Raw genomic sequence first — 20,345 nt, 5'->3', positions numbered from 1 at the left:
AGTTGTAAAGCACTAAGAATAGCATCTGGAACACAGGGAGTGCCTTATAAAGGTTTTTGATAAATGGATTCTGAGCAGCAATATCCCCCAGGACCAGTCATTAACGGAGAAGATGAGAGCCTTCTGATCATGTTCGTAGCCTTTGCACCCACCCCCAAAGAAAGAAAATGTACCTGTGTCTGTTGGGCACAGGTAGGTGTAGCAGGTACACCCCAGATGACGCACATGCATGGTAAGAGCTTTTACGTGCCCTATCACAGTTTCTCCCACTGTCCACCTGATGAGCCCAGGCAGCTCCCCATGCTGGGCGCTGACCCCCAAGAGTGGCTGCTGGATGCTAGACAGTGATGATAAGTTTTTTTTTTTTTTCTGTATTTTGTTTTTTTTTATTTCAGGATATTATGAGGGTACAAACATTTTGGTTACATTTTATTTCTTTGCCTTGCCCAAGCGAGGATTAGTGGCATGATGATAAGTTTTTAAAAGCCACGGAACTAATTTTAAGTGTGAAACCTTAGAAGGATAAAATCGTGCCAAGGCGGAGAAATTGGGCAAGGCCTTTAGAAGTCTAGGCTCAAAGGACTCCCTGAATCACAGCCAGTGGGGTCGCTGCCTTTGCATACAGACCCCTGTTGGAGCCCACTCCTGGGCCTACTTCCCAGAGGAACTTGCTCACCTGTATCTCACATGCAGCCTGCAGGTGGAAGACCTTATAAAACGCCTCCTCGACGGTGTCGCCTAGAGCAACCACTCCGTGGTTTCTTAGCACCAGGATCTATGGAGAAGCAAGTAGCCAATTAAAACCTTAGGCCTTCTAAACTTCAGTTAAGAGAGAGAGGTTTTTCATTTTATTTAGATCGATTTCCATATCCGATCCCAGGGCCCCTCCCTCAACTCCCTGTTCATTTTCTCTAATCAAATACCCAATGCTACCTTACTTGTGGTTTTAACCCTAAGAATTTGAAAAGGCGTTTTAAAACTGAGACTAAATAGCTTAGTCAATTTCTTAGGGCAATGCCTGGGTCTTTAGGCATTGGAAAACTTGGAAGTTTGAAAAACTGGTGTGTATGTTAAGGTGAATGAAAGTATTGCCGGGCAAGGTGGCATGTGCCATGTGCCTGTAGTCCAGCTACTTGGGAGGCTGAGGTGGGTGGATTGCTTGAGCCCAGGAGTTCAAGTCTAGCCAGGGAGGCATAGCAAGACCCTATATTTTTTTAAAACAGTGAATGAAATTATGTGATGCCCAGTACAATGGTCCCACCCCAGAAGCAACCTCTCGTCCCTTTGACTTAGTTGACTTGGGAGTCAAAACCCATGGAGGTGGCTCTGCAGAAATAGGTGAGTCACATCCCCTCTCTGGGCCTCAGGTTTCTGCTCCATAAACTCAATGAGGCCCTGCCAGCTCTAAGACCTGACAGTGAAAGAGGCCACCGTGACCTTCTAATCTAACTCACTGGTTTTACAGATGAGGAAACAGAAGCCTAAAGAAACTGAAAGTCTCCCAGCTACTCAGGGGCAGCACCTGAGCTAACCCTGTGGTTCTCACTATCGGCACAATGTTTCTGAGTCGGTGGGGCAGCAGGCAGGGTGGAGAATGAATTGTCCCAAGAGCACGACTCCCCAAGGTCCAAGTGCATCTTCCCTGCCAGAAACTTTTCTTGGTTGGTTTTAGCTTCAAGAACGCTCTGAAATCAAATGACACCAGCCTGGGAGCTGGGACACAGATCTGTGTGTCAGATCTGTCCCTGCAGACTTGGGGCTTGAGGCCTGTGTACTCTACGTACACATCGCATTCTCTCTTGGGGAAAACAGCTGGTGTTTTTTTCCTCTCAAGTGCCAGAGAAATGGAAAGAGATGATGACTGTGGCCCACAAAAGATAACGCAAACAACAAATATCCCATCTCTCAAATTCCTGTAGCACTTCATGGATATGAACGTCTCATCCCTCTCCCAGCACAGGATGTTGGGAGAGGGTGGCGGGATTTCTCACCCGTATTAGAGGTGGGAAGACAGGGACTCAGATGGGAAAAGACACAGGCAGCGCATTACTTGCCGGACGGCAACAAGTGCCCATCAACCCAGGCTTGGTTCCGAAGCTCTTCCATACTGACCCAGCCACCCCCAATAATGTGCTGTTGTAAAACAGGGCTTTAGATCTAAGCCAAGCAATAATGAGTTCAATTTTTCTCTAGCAAGTCAGCAAAACAAATAAAGTGGTAACACTCAAGTTTGGGGAGACTGCAGGGAAGTAGCATTCTCATATACTAGATGTGGGGTGTGGAGTGAACAAACTTTGCAGGGGGAATTTGGCAATATGAAGTGAGAGCTCTAAAATGTGCATCCCTAGGAATTTATTCTACAATCATCTCAAGCACAAAGATTTAGCTGAAGGGATTTTCATCACAGTGTTGTTTATGTTAAGAGATAAGTCAGGGGAAAAAAATAAAGCCCTTCTAACGTCCAACCATACAGGAATGTTCAGGTAATAAACAGTGGCATAGCCATTCACACGATGAAATAGAATTTAATAATTTAGAATGGTGATAGGGAAAACATTTAATAATGACATACAAAGGTGTTTACTGTATATTGCTAAGGGAAAAATGGAGAACTTATTTTATGATCTTACTTTTGTAAATATGTGTGAATATATTTGGGGTGTTCACCAAAATCAAAATCTCAGGGTAATGTGATAGATTTTTCTTTTCTTTCTTTCTTTTTTATTTTGCTTTATTTGCAACCTCTAAACAGTCTACAATGAACATATATCACTTTTGTGACGTTGGCTTTGACAATGCCACTCCAGAGCACCGTCCCAGAAGAGCTGGGCTAACCTTGCAGGTGGGTCCAAGGCACTTCTGCAGGTTGATCCGATCGGCTTCCTGCTCCATTTCCCCATTGAAGTCATAGTAGGCCATGTCCCCCACCAGCAGGGCATTGTGGGAGACAGGCAGGAGGCCCCACTTCATGGCTGACACCTTAGCGAGACAACAGCATGGTTAGCACCCGCAGCTCCCCTAGCCATGCACGGCACACCTGCCCTTTCCTCAGAGCAGCACCGTCCAGCTCCATGCCGGGGGCCAGTGACGGTGGGGAATGGGCACTCAAAAAAGGCCTTGGCTCGGGTCTGCTTTCACGCTGCTTGCTCCAATGTCCTTCCAGCAGTTTCACAGCAGCCATGTCTATATGTCACCTTTAGGATTACCGGGAAGAATGTGCTCAACAACTATTGCTGCCTCTGGCTTTGCTCTTGGCTACAACCCCCAGGGAGGAGGCAGGGTGTGGTGGAGTTTGCACCAGGCTGGAGTGGAGCAAAGTCCAGGTCCCTGGGGAGAGGCTGGAGACCCTAGGCCTTGGTTTCAGTGCAGAAATGGCCATGAGTCCTAACGGGGAAGCCCACTGAGAAGTCCCATTTTATGGCCCTGGGACAATACGAGTGCAGGGACCAGGGTTAAAACACAGGGTGTAACCTCTACCTACATCTTTTCTTAAAAGCAAGGAGCATGGAGAAGTTTAGAGGAGCCCTTGACCTCCCTCCCTCATCCTGCCCCGACTCAGCCCTGGGCTCTGCAGAGATGCACACTCGGCACAAATACATCATTGCATCTTAGTCCAGATTCCGGAAGGTCTGAATGCTCAGAGCCAGTGTGCTTTGCTAAGAAAGCACCATGCTGGTGACAAGTCCTATCTGTCGCCATAGGTGTGTGGCCTGGGGGTCAGTAGGATGGGGTGAGGGTTGGGGGAATGTCTAGAACTGTCTGCTGTCTTTCCAAATGACAATGTCGTAGGCACACATGAAGAAATGACCAGAGACCCTTGGGGGACAACCTGCTCCTTGAAATTATTCCTTCTACTCTCTCCCCATTTTGCTCGCTCTGTCCCCAGCTCTCAGCCTACCCTGGGCTGAAAAGTGGGCATGGTCCAGATTCCCACCATCTTGTAATCGTCTGTCAAGATACCTCCTTGCCAGAGCCTGGTCTGCGTGGGGGCAGGCACCACCCCTGGTCCAACCGGACTGACCTGAGCTGTCCCCCAGGTAAGTGGCCCCAGTTCGTGTGTGTAGTAGGGTCAGGGATATGGTGGAATGGACATTCCATGTCTTTACCTTATACTAAGACTTCAGTAGTTAGAAAGCTGGAGAGGCAGACGGTGTCCACATTGGAAGCTCTCTGTCCTTACCTTGGCCTGAGTTCCGGAATCTTTCCAGAACTGTTTTAAATGACGAGATTGCTACCACCTCCAGTGGCTTATGTTCTTCCTCAGGCAGCTGGAAAGAAGCGCACTCACCGCTGCTGTGGCCGGCGTGTGCAGGTGGATGATGCAGCGCACGTCAGGTCTGGCTGCGTAGATGGCCGAGTGCAGGCAGAAGCCCGTGGTGTCCACTGGGAAGCAGCTGCTGCCCTTCTCCACCACCTCTCCTAGGATATTCACCTTGATCTGGGCAGGGAAGAAGAGGGCCTTACAGCAACAGGGTGGCAGAGGCCCCCACTCCTCTCCCAGCCGTGGGCCTGGCATGTGCTGTCCACCTGTGTTCCCTCAGCCCAGACACCATGGCGACGGCTGGGCTTGGTGTTGGGGGGAAAACGACCTGGTTCCTGCCCTCAGTGAGTGCACGGTCTAATGGGGGCATGGAGGATTATAACACCAGGAAAAATGCTAGAGCAGAGTTTCTCCCACTTTCCTATGCATATGAGCCACCCGGAGATCCTGTCAAAATGCAGATTCTGACACGTAGGCCAAGACTGGGGCCTGGGAGTCTGCATTTCTAACACGTGCCCACGTGATCCTGGTCAACATGGTACATTTTGAGTAGCAAAGTGCTTGAAGAATCATGCACAGAATTCTCTAGAAGCAGACAGAACAAATCTTTAATCTTAGCAGAATATGAGAATCAGAAAGGCCTCCTCAGAAGAAGTAACCTCTAAGCTGAGTCCCTTTTTTTTTTTTGAGATTTAAAAAATCATACACAAGGATAAAGAAGACAGTATAATGAACACCCATTTACCAGTTACTCAAAAGCTAGATCTTAAAGTACAAGTGGAAAGTAGTCACTGGTTTTATAATCTGCTTTTGACTCCAAGGGCTAGTAGGTGTAATGGCTAAAAAAAAAAAAAAAATCACACGTGTGAGCACACTCGAGAGAGGGTTGGTGGCTGGCCATCGTGTTCCCTACTTAACATAAACAATTTTACAGAACATCAACATCAGAAAAGGTCACCTTGCGACTGTGACACAACAAGACAAATGACTACTCCTTAATCACGTCTAAGCACAGACAAAAACAACACGGTGCTAGCACAGAAATGGCCAACACCCCTCTCGTGGCTAACAAGAGAGACTGCTGCTTCTTTACCAGTGACAGCTTTAGCCTCACTCCCTCCCTCCCCTCCCCTGCCTCCTGGTTAAAAATTAGGAAAATATCCCATCACAGAATTTCCCTGTGTCCTGACAGTGTGCAATTCAAGGCAAATTGAAAACTCTCTCCCAAATCACCTAACACAAACCCAAATCCTGAAACCAGCTCCTCCTAACACTCTCTTACTGAACACACCCCGGTTCCTTGACTGCGATCTCCCTGCAGCTGGTCGTTAACCTGACTTATTAACTATAATTGTTTCCTGGACATTAACAAGCTGGATTACAGTTGCTGAAACTCACTAAAACCTTGGAGCTGAACACTGAAGCACCCGTGCCATCCTGAATGTAGCCCACAGGGCAGTTCCTCAGGTCGCCCGCCGCCCCCACCCCAGAAAGCCCAGGCAGACAGGGACCAAAGGAAGGAGACAGATCTGATGCCTGGGAAGGGACGTGCTTCTGACATTGCTTGCTTAAGCAGAAGCATCAGTAAGATGTTCAACAAATCCCTTCTTACAACATTCCGTTCTCAGTGAATTTCACAGAATGAACATGACTCAAAGTGGCCTGAGCCCTGGAGGTGGCAGCAGCTCTCCTATCTCAGTGCAGGCCTCTGGTTTGCCTGCAGCCCAGCTCCCCCACTTCCTCGCTGTGCAGCCTCTCTTGGATGGTCTCTCTCTGATCTCGTGTATTTTTTTATCTCCTCATTAGATGAATGATCTGTTGTCACTCAAGAACCTCCACAGCTTAACAAAACAATTACTATCCCATATGGTGCCTTTGTACAAACGACAAAGTAGGTGCCTTCTTGAGGACAGACAGCCCCAGGGACACAGGGCTTGGTATAGGGATGTTGCTATTGTGCAGACTGAAACAAGCAGCCCAGTGCTAGGACAGAGCAAGTGGAGCACAGGATGAATTCCCCCTTCTCCTCTCTTCCTCATCAGGCGGGCTCCCCTGTGCAGTGTGGAAGCTACACAACCATACACAGCAGCCCAGGTCTACACACATTCCATAAACATCTCATGCCCATGACTCTCCAACCTGTATCTCTGGCCTACAGTTCTTCTGAAGCTAGGATAACCAAATGCTAATTGACATCCCTGAACATCCCACCAGTTCCTTAAACTCAATCCCAGCTCCCAACCCAACTGATCACCAGGCCCACTAAGCTTGCAGGCCCAGAATTTCCTTCCCACCTTACTGTAAGAGCCCCAACTCGTTGTCTGTATGTCAGTTGGCCTCCACACAGATGTCACAGTGATATTTCTACAACAGAAACCTGCACGCATCATTCACTTGCTTACAACACATCAGTGGCTCTGCGTGTCCAGCAGCAGAAAGCCAAACGCCACAATAAGGCCTTCCATGCCACTTATCATCTGGTCCCTATCCCCTTCCCAGACCCACCTCCAGACACTGAATACCTGAGCCATACTTGGCCACTTGCCTGTCCCCCCAGATGCACAGGGACCTTCCATGCCTATGGGCCTGGTGCACACTGTGCTCCTGCTGAGGACATGAGTCACCTCCATCAAATCTCTCCCCGCTACCATGATCTCAGTCTGCTCATTCTCATGGCTCATGAGGACCCCACTCCTGCACCATGGCTTCAACTAACTGTCTCCTCCCTCACCCCTCCATCTCCTGTGGCTCCCAGTGGGGCCAGGTGCCCCTTTTCCAGGTTCCTGAAGCTTCCTTCAGCTCTATCGGAACACTCTTCACTCTGAGTTTCATTTGTTTTTGGTTTTGAGACAGGGTCATGCTCTCTTGCCCAGGCTGCAGGACAGTAGTGCAATCAGTGCACTGCAGCCTCGAATGGACTCAAGTGATCCTCCTGGTCAGCCTCCCGAGTAGCTGGAACTACAGGTGCGCACCACCATGCCCAGCTGATTTTTCTATTTTTTTGTAGAGATGAAGTCTTGCTGTGTTGCCCAGGCTGGTCCCAAACTCCTGGCCTCAAGCAATCCTCCCACCTCGGCATCCCATCCCAAAGTGCTGGGATTACAGGGGGAAGCCACCGCGCCTGGCCCACTCTGAGTTTCAATCACTGATTACCTCATCTCTCTCCCCTGACCAGACAGAGCCAGTGTTGTCCTGTCTCTTTGGTCCCAGTTCAGACTTAGCCATTACCTCTTTGGGTGACCTTTGGGTGCAAGTCACCCTCTCTAGGCACCAGTGTCCTCTTCTGCCTATAAAGTGGCCTTGGCCATCGTCAAGGTCCTGCCCTGCCAGATATTCTGTGACTTTTCCAGCCTGGACTTTGAATGAGCAGCTTCAACTCTACACATGAGCATGTCTCAAGCTTGGCGAAGGCCCCTGAAGTGACAGCCACCTCTCATGGGCGCACAGCAGAGCAGCCACCACCCACACATCTGAGAAGGATTGGGCTAGAAAACAGTCCTTTCTACTGCTTTCCTTCTCGCACCCAGAAATCTTTCCTGAACTAAGGCAACATCTGGAAGTGTCTTCCTACCTCATCTAAAAGGAGCTGCACTGAAAAGGGACCCAGAAGCCACCTCTAACGGCACCAGCACTAGACGAATCTCACGTTGCTTTGGTTCTTGTTCTAATGTATCCCCCTATCCAGGAGGCCCCCCACTCCCAACCTTAGTGGTCCAATCCTAGGCTTAGCTACCCCATCAGTCTGTTGGGAGACTCTAGGCCCATCTCCACTGCCTTCCCTCCTACTGCATTAGCTGCCTGCGCCTTCCATTTGGTCTTTTGGTCACATCATGCTCTGGGCACTCAGTTTGTTCCACTTTCTTCTCCGTCCCACCAGATTATGTGCTCCACAGGACGACAGTGGCCGATTTGGAGATGAGCTATCACTGTAGGAGCAGAGGGGCACTGTCATTTCAATAAGGAGTGGGCTGTACTCACCAGGCTGGATGCCGTGACTTCACTGCAAGACACTCCCTTGGGGCTAATCAGGAAGTGGTCTTGCTCCTTGCTGACTCTCAACTGGAAAAAAGATACATGCTCTCAGGGGCAAGGAGGGAGAGGGGATATTTCCAAGGACACTGTGCTTGAATCCTTTCTTCCCCTGAATCTTCTGTATCCAAGTCTTCCTCCAGTGAACCCTTCTCTCTCCCCCCGACCCATGAGAGATGAAGAGGACGAGGCCTTTATTTGGTGCTGGGGAAATGGAACTACAAAAGGAATCCCACAATGGTCAAGGGTAGCCCTAGACATGGGATCCAGGAGTTCTTGGTCCCCATCCAAAGACGTGCTCACTGGGCAGGTTGTCTATTCAGTGACAGTGACCACCGTGATTAGAAACCTTGAAAGGCCTCTGCATTTTGGTCAAAGGCCACGAGCAGTGTCACGGCCATGCTGAGTGTCAGGCATCCTCCTCTGGATTTTTCGGGACCACATGCAGTGCCCCACCCCAGTCCTAGGTGCTTTCTTCACCGTGACATAGGTGTCGCTCAGCTGGGCCCAGCCATAGAGGTCCAGAAGTCGGTAGACGCTGCTTATCTTGCACCGCATGAGCCGCTCCCCCTTGGCTAGGGTCAGGGAGTCGGCTGTGTGGAGGTCATTGATGGGCGTCATCAGGGAGAAGTCTGCAGAGAAGAGGAGGGGACAGTGCAGCTTTCAGGGTAGGGCTCTCATCTGCCCAACCCTTCCTTGCCCCAGGCCTCTCTAAATCCTCACTGGCACTACAACCACACAAGGGACTTCCCCAGGCAGAGAATTAAACATCTTTGACCCTTACCCAGGGGAGCAAAGTCCACAGTATGGATATTTGTGCCCAATAAAGTCCTCTGCTCATTTGGGTAAGCTTGGTATTGATTTTGGTCACATACCATGGCAAGACTCAAGGTTACAGAAGGAAGGGACCTTGGAATGTCATGCTTACCATAAACCCTAAAGACAGACATTGCATAAAAGCAAGAGTAAATTCCTGAGTGGAAATACAGGTCTACTTCATCAGCTGGTCTTAATGGAGAAGTTAGGTAATCATTAGACCTGCCATTATCATGTTGTTTTAACTATATCATGTAATGAAACTTTTTCTGTGATTTGGAAATAGGGCAAATAGAAATCCAAGTCAGCCAAGAGGTAAATTCCTTAACTTCTTCTGATGAGTCATAAATGCCCAGAAGTCAGCCTGGCTGCAGTTGGCTGAAGGGCTGGAGGCCTTGTGCAGGCCATGTCTACTCCTCCCTGGACATGCAGGGATGTGTTCTTATGTGATAGTTCTTTCTGGGAATTTTGTGGACATGTGGAAGGGATTTGAAAATGGGCCTAAAGGGGTTGATAGTCTTGTCCTCAGGGCACCCAAAGGGCCTAGCAGTTGACATTTCAGTCTACTTGATTAACGTGATGACCACTGCCTACATGCCTCAGGAAGGCAGAACAGGGCATCTGAGCCCTGACATTTGGATTAGTCAGCATCTAGGAGCCAATAAAAGAATCAATAGGAAAGGATTCTGGTTTAAAATGATGTCTGGCTGGAAGCCGCCTGATGCTGCCTCTCCTAGCTCCCCACTAAAACCTTTAATGGATTCGAATGTTCTTTGTAAGCTTTCACCACCTCTGCAAACCTCACTGCTACACAATGTGATGTATGTCCTGTATCAGGTTTGCCATTAGTTGAAATGATGAGATGATCTACAAACGTGACGGAGGACTGGGTGCTGTTGGGACAACATCCAGCAAGCAGAGCACACCTTGAATCACCCCATGTCAGGGAAATGCACCCAAAGGGCCTGTGCCCACCAGAGGTGATACACCTACTGCCAGGGCATGTGTCCAGTAAGCCTAGTTAACAGGGACAGCGGTAGTCCAAAGGCCCAGTTAGACAGGCAAGAACAATAACGAAGCTCCAAAGTCAAGGATTTCTAATTCAGATTAGCCAGTCTAGGTCCCTTCCTCCTCTCCATGGGCTCCCCAGACAAGAAATTACTCCATCACACCTCTTTGTCCTATATCAAAGAGAGTCCCCTTGCCCCACCCTACAGAGCTTCAGCTACACGGATGACACCACCCACAGGACTGAGAGGTGGAAGGAGAACACAAGGGCTCAACAGCAGTTCCCAATCCCCTGCTCTAAGTCTTAAGAGGGGGGATGAAGAGAGGTTGGTTAATCAGTACAAAAATACAGTTAGATAGAAGAAATAAGTTCTGGTGTTCAATAGTATAGTAGGGCAACTATAGTTAGCAAGAACTTATAGTGTATTTCAAAATAGTTAGAAGAGATTTGGAATGTGCCCGACATAAAGAAATGAGGTGATGGATATCCCAATTACCATGATTTGATGATTATACATTGTATGCATGTATCAAAATGTCACGTGTACCCCATAAATATGTACAACTATTATGTATCAATTTAAAAATAAGCAAAATAAAATAATAATCGTACAAAGAAGTTAAAAATGCTTATTCTAACTGGCCTCATGAAAATTAGAGTGGCTGAATGCCACATTTATAAATCTGATCTAACTGAGCCATTGACTCAAAAGTGCCTAAGAAAACACAGAAAGGGATGAAAACTCACTAACTCCCCTGAAAGCTAAGATTGAAGGGCAAACTAATGCCAAAAGCCCCAAATTCCTAGGCAAATGGAGCTAGACAGAAAATAATATATCTAGGCTTGAACTCGTGACACTTGAAACCTCCCCTCTCCACGTCCTCTGACTCAGATAACCTAGACGTGTACTAAGTAGATTTTCAGGCATCTATCTGTCTTCCTGGCAGATGCTGATTGATGAGGCAATGGGAATGCTAGTCAGCCCTATTCCTCTCTCCAAAGGAAGAGTATAAGGTCAAAGACATGAAAATGAGGGTAGAGAATACGACAGATATGGGAGACAAAGACCAGAGAGCCAGCAGATAATCAATATCGATATAATAGAAGAAAAATTTTCTGAACTGAAACAAAGACCTGTGTATGCAAGTTGTAAGGACTCACTGCACTAAAAGGCAGGAAAAGTTCATTTGGAAAAACCAAAAACCTACAGTTATATGCTTCCTGGCAACATTTCTAAAATACAAGGACAGGGGGAGAAAAATCCACAAACATTTAGAAAAAAAATTTGGTTACCTACAAAGGAACAAAAAGACTGTCTCAGATTTCTCTGTTATTACCACAGAATGCTAGAAGACAATGCTATAGGAGGTCTATAAAAAACAAAAACAAAAAACACTAACGTGACCCAAAACAGGTAAAAATAAAAGATCAAAAGTACATCAGACAAATATAAACAAAAAATAACCAGGCATGGTGGCTCATGTCTATAATCCTAGCACTTCGGGAGGTTGAGGTGGGAGGATCACTTGAGGCCAGGAGTTCAAGACCAGCCTGGGCAACACAGTGAGACCCCCAACTCCACAAAAAATGAAAAAATTAGCCAGGCATGGTGATGCAAGCCTATAGTCCCAGCTGCTTGGGAAGCTGAGGCCAGAGGATCACCTGAACCCAAGAGTCTGCGGTTGCTGTGAGCTATGATTGTGCCATGCACTCCATCCCGGGCAACAGAGCAAGATCTTGTCTCAAAAATAATAAATGAACAAAGGTCAGAATATTATTATCAAAGTAGAAGTTAGGGAAAGCAATATTCTCTTGGACAAAGGAGCTATTTTGTAGGTCATTCTATATGGATTAAAGGTATATTCCATAATGAAGCTATAGCTATAAAGAATGCTCATGCTTTGAATAATATTTCATTGAGATATATAAAGCAAAAACTATCATAAATATGATGAGAAATGAACAGAAATCAAATAAAATGGGAGACAATACAACTCTCATTTATGAAAAAATCAAATAAAAATGAAAATATAGATTAAATAATATTCTCTAGAGATAGTCTATACCCATATATCATTTTTTAAACAATATTATTAGGTCACAAAGAATATCTCAATAAATCTCCAAAACAGAAATTAAATAATCCATATTTTCTAAACATAATGCAATAAAATCCAATGTTACTAATCAATCTTTAAAAGAATATGCATTCCACCACTTGGAAAGGAGAAAACACATTCTCGGCCTTAGAATAACAATAAAGTCAAAACAGCAACTGCAAGCTATTTAGAAATGAACAATAAAATAAATGCTATATGTCAAATCCAGGGGTTAAGCCCAAACAATAATCAGGGGAAAAAAAAATAATAGCCTTAAATGTCTTTATTATTGAATTAAATATGAAAATGAATTCATTTATTCTATTCCAGAAAAAGTATAAAGGACAAAATAAATCAAATAAAAGTCATGGAAAAGAATTAATGAATATAAAAACAAAATTAATAAATAAGGAAACAGTAAGAATTGCAGAACCAATAAGCAAATACAAGAATTGGCTTATGAATAAACAAATACCTGGACCAGTCAATATAGAGAAAGTAGAAATACCCAGCACTAGGAATGAGAATAGGATGTCATCTCATCCACAGCAGAAAGTTTAAAAGATCAAAATAATATTGTAAATCACGCTAATAATTTTGAAAAGCTCCATGAAAATGGATTATTTTATACAAAATACATGACCACAATTAACTCAAGATGCAGCAAAATAAATTTAAAAAATCTCTAGGAGCAACTGAGGAAAAAATTTCAAAAATACCTAAAATGTTCCAGATCTAGATGGCTTTGTAAGTGAAGAGTTAATCTTCAAGGAACAAATACTTCCTCTCTTCCTTTAACTCTAACAGGGCAAAAAAAAAAAAAAAAAAGAGTATAACTACTCTCTTCAGCTGGTTCTCAGGGAGGGTTATTCACTCTAGTCCAGGCAAAGTGAGACTCTGTCTCAAAAAAAAAAAAAAAAAAAAAAGGATGGAATTACCCTGATTCATTTTATGAGATTATAGCCTAATACCAATAAAAGGTGAAGACTTCCCAAAAAGTGAACTGCTGACCAATCTCATGTGTGAATATGAATGCAAAAATCCTTAATAAAATGCTAGCAAATCAAATCCAGAAGAGTATTTTTAAAAGAATGCATCAAGACCAGGAATGATTTGTTTCAGTAATGAAAAAAAAGAGTTCAATACTCAGAAATCTATTACTATAACTCATCACATCAATTGTTCAAGGAAAGAAAAATCAGTAAATGCTCAGAATGCATTTTATAAAAGTCAACATCTATTTCTGAGAAAAACTCATAGTGAACTAGAATAAAAAGATATTTCCTCAACATGATAAAGAATAATCATCTCAAAATCCTATGGTAAAACAATTTCCATTAAAGTCAGAAACAAGACAAGGATGATTATTCTCTAATCTATTATTAAACATTGTTCTGAAAGTTCTAACAGATGCAATGAGAAAACTGTAAAAATAAACCAAAGGATAAATGTTGGAATAAAGGAAGCAAAATGACCATTATTTGCAGATTATGTGACTTTGCTATATATAAAACCCAAGAGAATTAACTGAGAAGATATTAGAATTTAAATAAGAGTTTAATAAGGGGCTAGTGTAAATATATATATCCAACAATTTCCCTTAAATGAGAGATATAACCAGAAACAAAATTGAATGAATAGAAGACATACCTGATTTCTGAAAAGATTTAAAATTCATTCATGCAAATTTTTTTCCTTTTTTTTTGAGACAGAGTCTCACTCTGTCACCCAGGCTGGAGTGAAGTGGCATGATCATAGCTCAATGTAACCTCAAACCTCTGGGCACAAGCAATCCTCCCACCTCAGCCTGTGGAGTAGCTAGTACTACAGGCACAGGCCACCACGCCCAGCTAATTTTTTTTAAATTTTTTGTAGAGATGGGGTCTTGCTATGTTGCCCAGGCTGTTCTCAAACTCCTGGCCTCAAGCAACCCTCCAGCTTCGGCATCCCAAAGTGCTGGGATTCCCGGTGTGAACCACCATGTCCGGAGCACTCACGTACATATTTTTAAGCACCTCCCCTGTGCCAGATACTGTTCTAAATCCAGGACACTATTCTAGGATATAGCAGTGAACCAAACATATATCTCTCCTATGGAGCTGACACTGTAACATAAAATTATAAATTTATAAATTCATCACCAAATCAATTTATTCATTTCATGTAATCTCAATCAAAATCCCAAAAGTAATTTTTTAAAGTAGATGGGGAACTTGGCAAAATAATTCTAAAGTTATTTTAAGGAATAAACTTGTACAAACAGTTGAGAAAGATTGACGCACAAAGGAAAATTACAATGGATTCAACTTCCTGGAAATTAAAGAATTCTACGAGACAAAAACATCATGAAGCAAATTAAAAAGGCAAAGGAGAAACTGGAAAAATTGCAATATATTGGACAGATAATAAGGAAATAGCCTTACTTTATAAAGATTGGAAAATCTATAAGAATACACTAGTAGGAAAATAGGCAAAGCATGTAAACAGGCAACTTACTACAAAAAGAAAATCATGCCCAATATGTATATGAAAATACATAATATATCTAACCTTATTAGTAATCAGATAAAGACTTATTAAAACACAAATAAAGTATTTATTGCCTATCAAATCAGGAGGATGAAACAAATGATAATACGTACGATGGATCAGGGTAGAGGAAATGAGCACTCTCTTGCAGTGCTGTAGGGAACATAAATTGGATTCATCTTTCTTTCTCCAGGATGGAGAAAGGATTTAATTTGCCATTTTAAAGGTTGTGGGCAGAGTTTCATAGCCCAGGAAGGTGGTTCATGCACAGCCCTGGCTCCTCTCAGCCCTCATCTATGGAGTCAGGTTGGCCTGTCTCATGGGGCATGGGGACAACAGCTTCAGTGACTTCCTCCTATCCCCTGAAGTCACCTCCGCTCCTCCCATTCCTGGCATCAGGAATAATTCTTCTATGATCTCTAATTCGCAGAGCCAGGTACCCTCTGGCTGCTGCTGAGCTCCCCAAGGCCCGAAGATGCAACTGCGACACTGCTCTGTAGCCTGGCAACCAGCCGCTTCTCGTGCTCCCTCCCCTCTTCCCCACCACACCCTCCACCTCTGCTCCTGGCAGCTCCCCAGACACCACGTACTCATGGAAGATGTCGGGAAGACTGCGTGAGAGGTGCTGGCCATGAAGTCCGCAATCTGCCGCAGGGCCCAGATGTTGGAGGAGTTGTTCCCCTTCTTCATCTGCTCCTGGATGAGGCCTTCCAGCTCCTCCCTGAAAGACTGAAGCAGGCCCCGAGGTGCTGGTCCCCCCACAGCCTCTCTCGAGGGAGACAGGGGGGCCCCTCAGGCCAGCTGCTGAATGAGGAGCTCTTCCAAGTGCCCACTCCTTGCCCAGGATCAGCTGGGCCAGGGCCAGGCTCAGGACTCCTGGCCCCAGGAAACACTGGCAATTCCCCCCGGGGCCTCGGGAGCCTCCCCAGATTGCTGTGTGGGAAGCAACAAGGAGACGCTGGGAATGGATCCCGTGTTCCCCTGCCCTATGGCAGTAATCCAGATTCCAGGTCCTTCCTGTGTCTACGAGATGGCCAAGCCTCCTCCTGCCCCATCAGACAGGGCAGGACTTCACTTGAGTAATTAAGGACATTTTTTAAAGCAGAACTGAATGAAGAAGGGTTCCACTTTCCCTTTCCATTAGCCATGCCTATGGTTCTTCTGGGCCTCAGTTTCCTCATGTGCTTAATGAAAGGGAGGAGGAAGGGCAAAAGGATTTGATGACCTCTGAGGTCACTTCCACTTCTGATGTCCGACTCTAAGCCTGGCTTTTCAGACCACGAGACCAAAAGCAAGGCATCCTGACCCCCAGACAGCAGTGGGAAACACTCAGAAGGGAACAGGAAGCTGCTTAAGTGTTAGCCAACCTATAAAAGGACAGAAGGAAGCAGGACCTCCTCCAATCCCTGCCTGACACCCCAAAACCTGGGCTGGTGCTGTCTAACTCTGCCCTTCCCTACCCGCCTGCTGCCCATCCTAGTCACACTCTGGGGCTTTTCCAGGGCTCCTCACCCCAGTGCTTTTAGCACCTGCCATATTCCCCCAGGCCCCCCAGCACAAGGCTGCCAAGACCTCAGGCCCATCCCCTCGGCCTTGCTCCATGTGCTCTCAGCCAGGGTCGCCCACAGCCCACCCACAGGCCCTGGCTCCCCGGGGGCAGGAGGTGTTGAGGCAGAGCTGGGGCCACCCTCCTGAGCCCATCCTGACAAGTAGCTGGAGATGCCAGCTCCGTCCCCGGGCTTCCTAACCTTTAGGATCACGCACTGCTTCCTGAGGACCCCCAAGCTCTATGCTCTCACACACCCCTTGCCTCCCTCCACACTGCTCTCCCTGACCCCACCCAAGGGCCTGCATCCCCCTCCTTCAGTGGTCCTCTAGGCCCATGCTCTGGCCTTCTCAAGGCACAACATGCCTCAAGGATGAGCTCTGTGGCCATGCCAAGCAGGGACCAAATGACCTCCCGTCTGGAGAGATCGCGGGTGATCCTGCCTTTGCCTCCCTCCCCCAACCCTGTCCCATACCCTGTATGGGTGGAACACTTCTTCATTCAGTTTTGCTTTTATACCCAATCTATAGGGTGTGACGACGAACTAAGTCAAAACATGGGACCTGCTCAGGTGTGCAGCACCTCTCTCCAACTAGCTGGCCACTCTCCCCACCTCCTGGGGCTTCCAGGCCCCTCACTCTCACCCCAGGCCTTATCTGCTTGCACAGGTCGTTCTCCCTTTGTGGTGTTCCGCAAAGGGAGCCCCAAGCCTCCCACGTGGCGCTCCCTGCTGGCGACCAGCTTACAAGTCTTTCTCCTCATCATTAGAGCTTTCGGGGAGGGGGGAGGTGAAGGCTGGAACCTGAGGCCCAGGAAGGGCACAGGAAACTGATGGGGGCTCCTGTCTCTCAGTCCCGCCTTCCCCACCACCGAGCCAAACTGCCTGCTCACACACCAGGTTCTGCCACCCACGGTGACCCAGGGAAGACGCCAACACGCAGGCGGCCAGGCCCGTCTGGCCCAGCGGGCTTAAAGTGCTACCGACCCCGAGCAAGGGGAAGAGAAGTTCATCTTTCAGGCTGGCCCGGAAGAGTCCGCGCCGCGCCTGCCCTCCCCGTCCGGGCGGGGCCGACCACTCACCGGGCTCTGCAGGATCATGGTGACGCGCTTCTTCTGCTCCATCAGGTTGAAGTCCTGCCGCAGGTCCGCGGCGCGGTTGCGGAGGCGCATGTACTCGGGATCGTCCTCAGAGAAGCGGTCAAAGTAATGCTGCCCCTGCGGGGGCGGCGGGGAGGCAGCCTCGGGGACCGCCTCGTCACTCATTTTCCTGGTAGGTTTGCAATCCGCTCCTGGAACCCTACAGAGAATGGGGTGCGAGGGCAGGTTGGTGCTCCCCGTTGGGATACGCGCTTCCTGGAGCAGAGGGTTGGGTTCGGTTGGATCCGCAATGGGATGCGGCTATTCTCAGAGGGTGGAAGCTGAGCTGAGCCGCCCAAGGAGGGCAGGACGCCGGCAGTCTATAGGGTGGCAATCTATAGGGTGCGACGATGAACTAAGTCAAAACATGGGACCTGCTCGGGTGTGCAGCACCTCTCTCCAACTAACCCGCCAGCCTTTAACCCGTCACACTCGGCCTGGAGTGGATGGTTCCCCCAGTGGAAACACGGCCCGCAGACCTTTTTGAGCATTTCTGTGATGCATACCGACATCGTGGAAAGCTGGTTACCGGTAATTAGAACTTCATCTAAAATGTAAACTCTCTAATAAGCCTCCTCAAAAATTTTGGTGGGAAATTCACAAAAGAACACTACTACTAAACAGGATCTACTAAAACTACTACTAAAAGGGAACAGGAACTCCTAAAATGTGGGAAACACTTCCTTCCATGCCTTTCTTTACAACCTGGACTTTGGCCCCTAGAAAGGAATTACTGGTTAATCTGTTATTGTAAATCACGTCCTAATGACGAATCAGATTCTTATTCCAAATTTAAGAAGAAGTGTGCGACTTTTATGAATGGAAAATTATTTTCTCCTAACCCCCCCTAGAAACATACTGATAAACAAAGACTAAATACTGTTTGCAGGGTGCCGTGTTGCCAGACTGCCAGAGTCCCGTATACTTCGTCTAGGACCTGATCCCTGGGGCGTGGACCAGGGCAGCCTTTGGAGAATCAAACTGGAGAAAAGCCACATATTTTTTCTACTCAAGCATGCTTTTTAAAAAGCATGAATGATAAACGAAGGAATGTCTTCTATTGCTATATTGGAGCCTTCCTGAAGAATAAGGCTGCAGTTCCAGCCTTCACCTCCCAGCTGTGGGGGTTTGGCCAAACCAGCGCCCCTTCATGTGTCAGCACTGCTAGGCCCTTAGGTCTGTGTTGTGCCCCTTCAACATCCAGGGAAACGTAATAGGGCTTTAGCCTTCTTGCTGCTGATTCCCTTCTCAGCGAAAGAAAGCAGGTACTTTGAACAATAGTTTTTGGACCTATGTGTACAGATACAAATAAAAGGGCAGTAAATGAGATCAAGACACCTGGGTTCTCATCCATAACCTGCCACTCCCTTGTTTACCTCCAGGTTCCCATTCCACAAGAAGGTGGAGTGCTCTCTCTCTTGCTCTTTGGGAGAGCCCTCCTGCCTCCCAGGTCCTGACCTGCCCTGCGCCCTCAGCTGCCCAGTCCTGGCTCCCGCCAGCCTCGCTCCAGCACCCCTTTTTGCCCAGACTTCACCTCCATTCCACCAGCAGCTCATTACAAAGGAGGCCTTGCTGATGGCCATGAGACCATATTCTTGTTGTCCTTGAGCTGCCTGTGACCTCTTTCCATCTTCTGTCAGAACTCTACCCTCTGCCTGGACAGTCTCTCTGGGTGGGGTGGGTGGAGGATGATGAGATAGATAAGCCTGGAGAGGACAGTGGGAGTCCTGCCTGTCAGCCTAGAATACCCAGATGACTTGCTGTTGTTGTTTGCATTCTTCCTTTTAGGGAAAGGTGAACTGTAAGTTCAACGGAAAACACTTGGACAGAGTCTCTCAAGGGTAGGCTGATGGCCTTGAACACTGGCCTACAGCAGTGGTTCCCAACCTTGGGTGCACATTAGAATCACCTGGGGAACTTTAAAAACCACTGATGGCAGAGATTCTAATAAAATTAGTCTGGGTGTGACCTGGATATCAGGATTTTCAAAAGCTCCCTGGGTGACTCTAATGAGCAGGCAGGGTTGAAATGTCAGGGGCTAGATGTGAATGGTTGTAACACATAAGGGAAGGAGTCCATTCCAGGTGTTGGCCACTTTTAACAAGCCTGACAAATATGACCCAAAGCTTCACTAGTCCCACACTTATGCCACATGCCACTTCCCATAGCTGTCCAGGCCCCTCCTCCCACTCACTGTACACTTGGCCTGGGACATGTTAAATGAAGTTTAGCCCCTAAAGCTGTCTCCTTACATATTTTAAGTGCAGCATAAAGGATTCTACGTATGTAGTGAGCTGTAACCCAACTTGATGTGTAAACTGATTCTTGTAAAAAGTAACCAAGTTTCAGCCAATCACAGCAGCCAAGTTTCGGCCAATCACAGGTGGCCCTTGTTCATGTAAGGCGAAAACCGGGCCCTAACCAATCCAGCTGTTTCTGTACCTCACTTCTGTTTTCTGTAAGTCATATTCCTTTTTCTGTCCATAAATGTTATTCAACCATGTGGCAACCCAGAATCATCTGAAACTATTCTGGTTCTGGGGGGATGCCCAATTTGCTAATCATTCTTTGCTCAATTAAACTCTGTTAAATTTAATTTGTCTAAAGTTTTTAACAGTCAGCAGGAGTGCTCCAAATGCCACCACGACCCGCTTCTGCAAAGCTGCCAAACCATGACCTCTGACCGTAATTCTTCCACTAATTAGTATCTTCTTATGAAAGACCTTACCACATCTCCCCAACCAGCACCGCCCATACCAGGTGTGCTGATGAGCTATCTGGCAACAGGGGATGGTGATAGGGGTGGCGGTGGGGGAAGAGTCTTCTGGGAGTGGCAGCCAAAACAAAAATTCTCTAAAGAAAGATTTGGAAACAGATTTGGCAGGTTGCTAGAATGGTTGTGGTTGTACTTAGTAACAT

General features: G+C 46.8%; 1 protein-coding gene across 3 annotated transcripts in view; it reads right to left on the bottom strand.

Annotated features, from left to right (window-relative positions):
• Nucleotides 1-20,345, bottom strand: part of ADD2 (adducin 2 (beta)) — a 102,000-nt gene that overhangs the window by 23,712 nt on the left and 57,943 nt on the right. For all 3 annotated transcript variants that reach the window (XM_012646431.1, XM_012646430.1, XM_012646432.1), the window contains 7 exons: nt 17,370-17,586; nt 15,334-15,472; nt 8,771-8,922; nt 8,240-8,320; nt 4,289-4,438; nt 2,836-2,979; nt 677-775 (listed from right to left, as the gene is read on the bottom strand). In XM_012646431.1, coding sequence (XP_012501885.1) covers nt 677-775; nt 2,836-2,979; nt 4,289-4,438; nt 8,240-8,320; nt 8,771-8,922; nt 15,334-15,472; nt 17,370-17,552 — 948 coding nt within the window. In that variant the 5' untranslated portion in view covers nt 17,553-17,586. The remainder of the gene's footprint in view (nt 1-676; nt 776-2,835; nt 2,980-4,288; nt 4,439-8,239; nt 8,321-8,770; nt 8,923-15,333; nt 15,473-17,369; nt 17,587-20,345) is intronic.

The sequence above is a fragment of the Propithecus coquereli genome, unplaced genomic scaffold (genome assembly GCF_000956105.1).
Source record: "Propithecus coquereli isolate 6110/MARCELLA unplaced genomic scaffold, Pcoq_1.0 Scaffold243, whole genome shotgun sequence".
NCBI lineage: Eukaryota > Metazoa > Chordata > Mammalia > Primates > Indriidae > Propithecus > Propithecus coquereli.
This window is presented reverse-complemented; position numbering and strand designations above follow the sequence as displayed.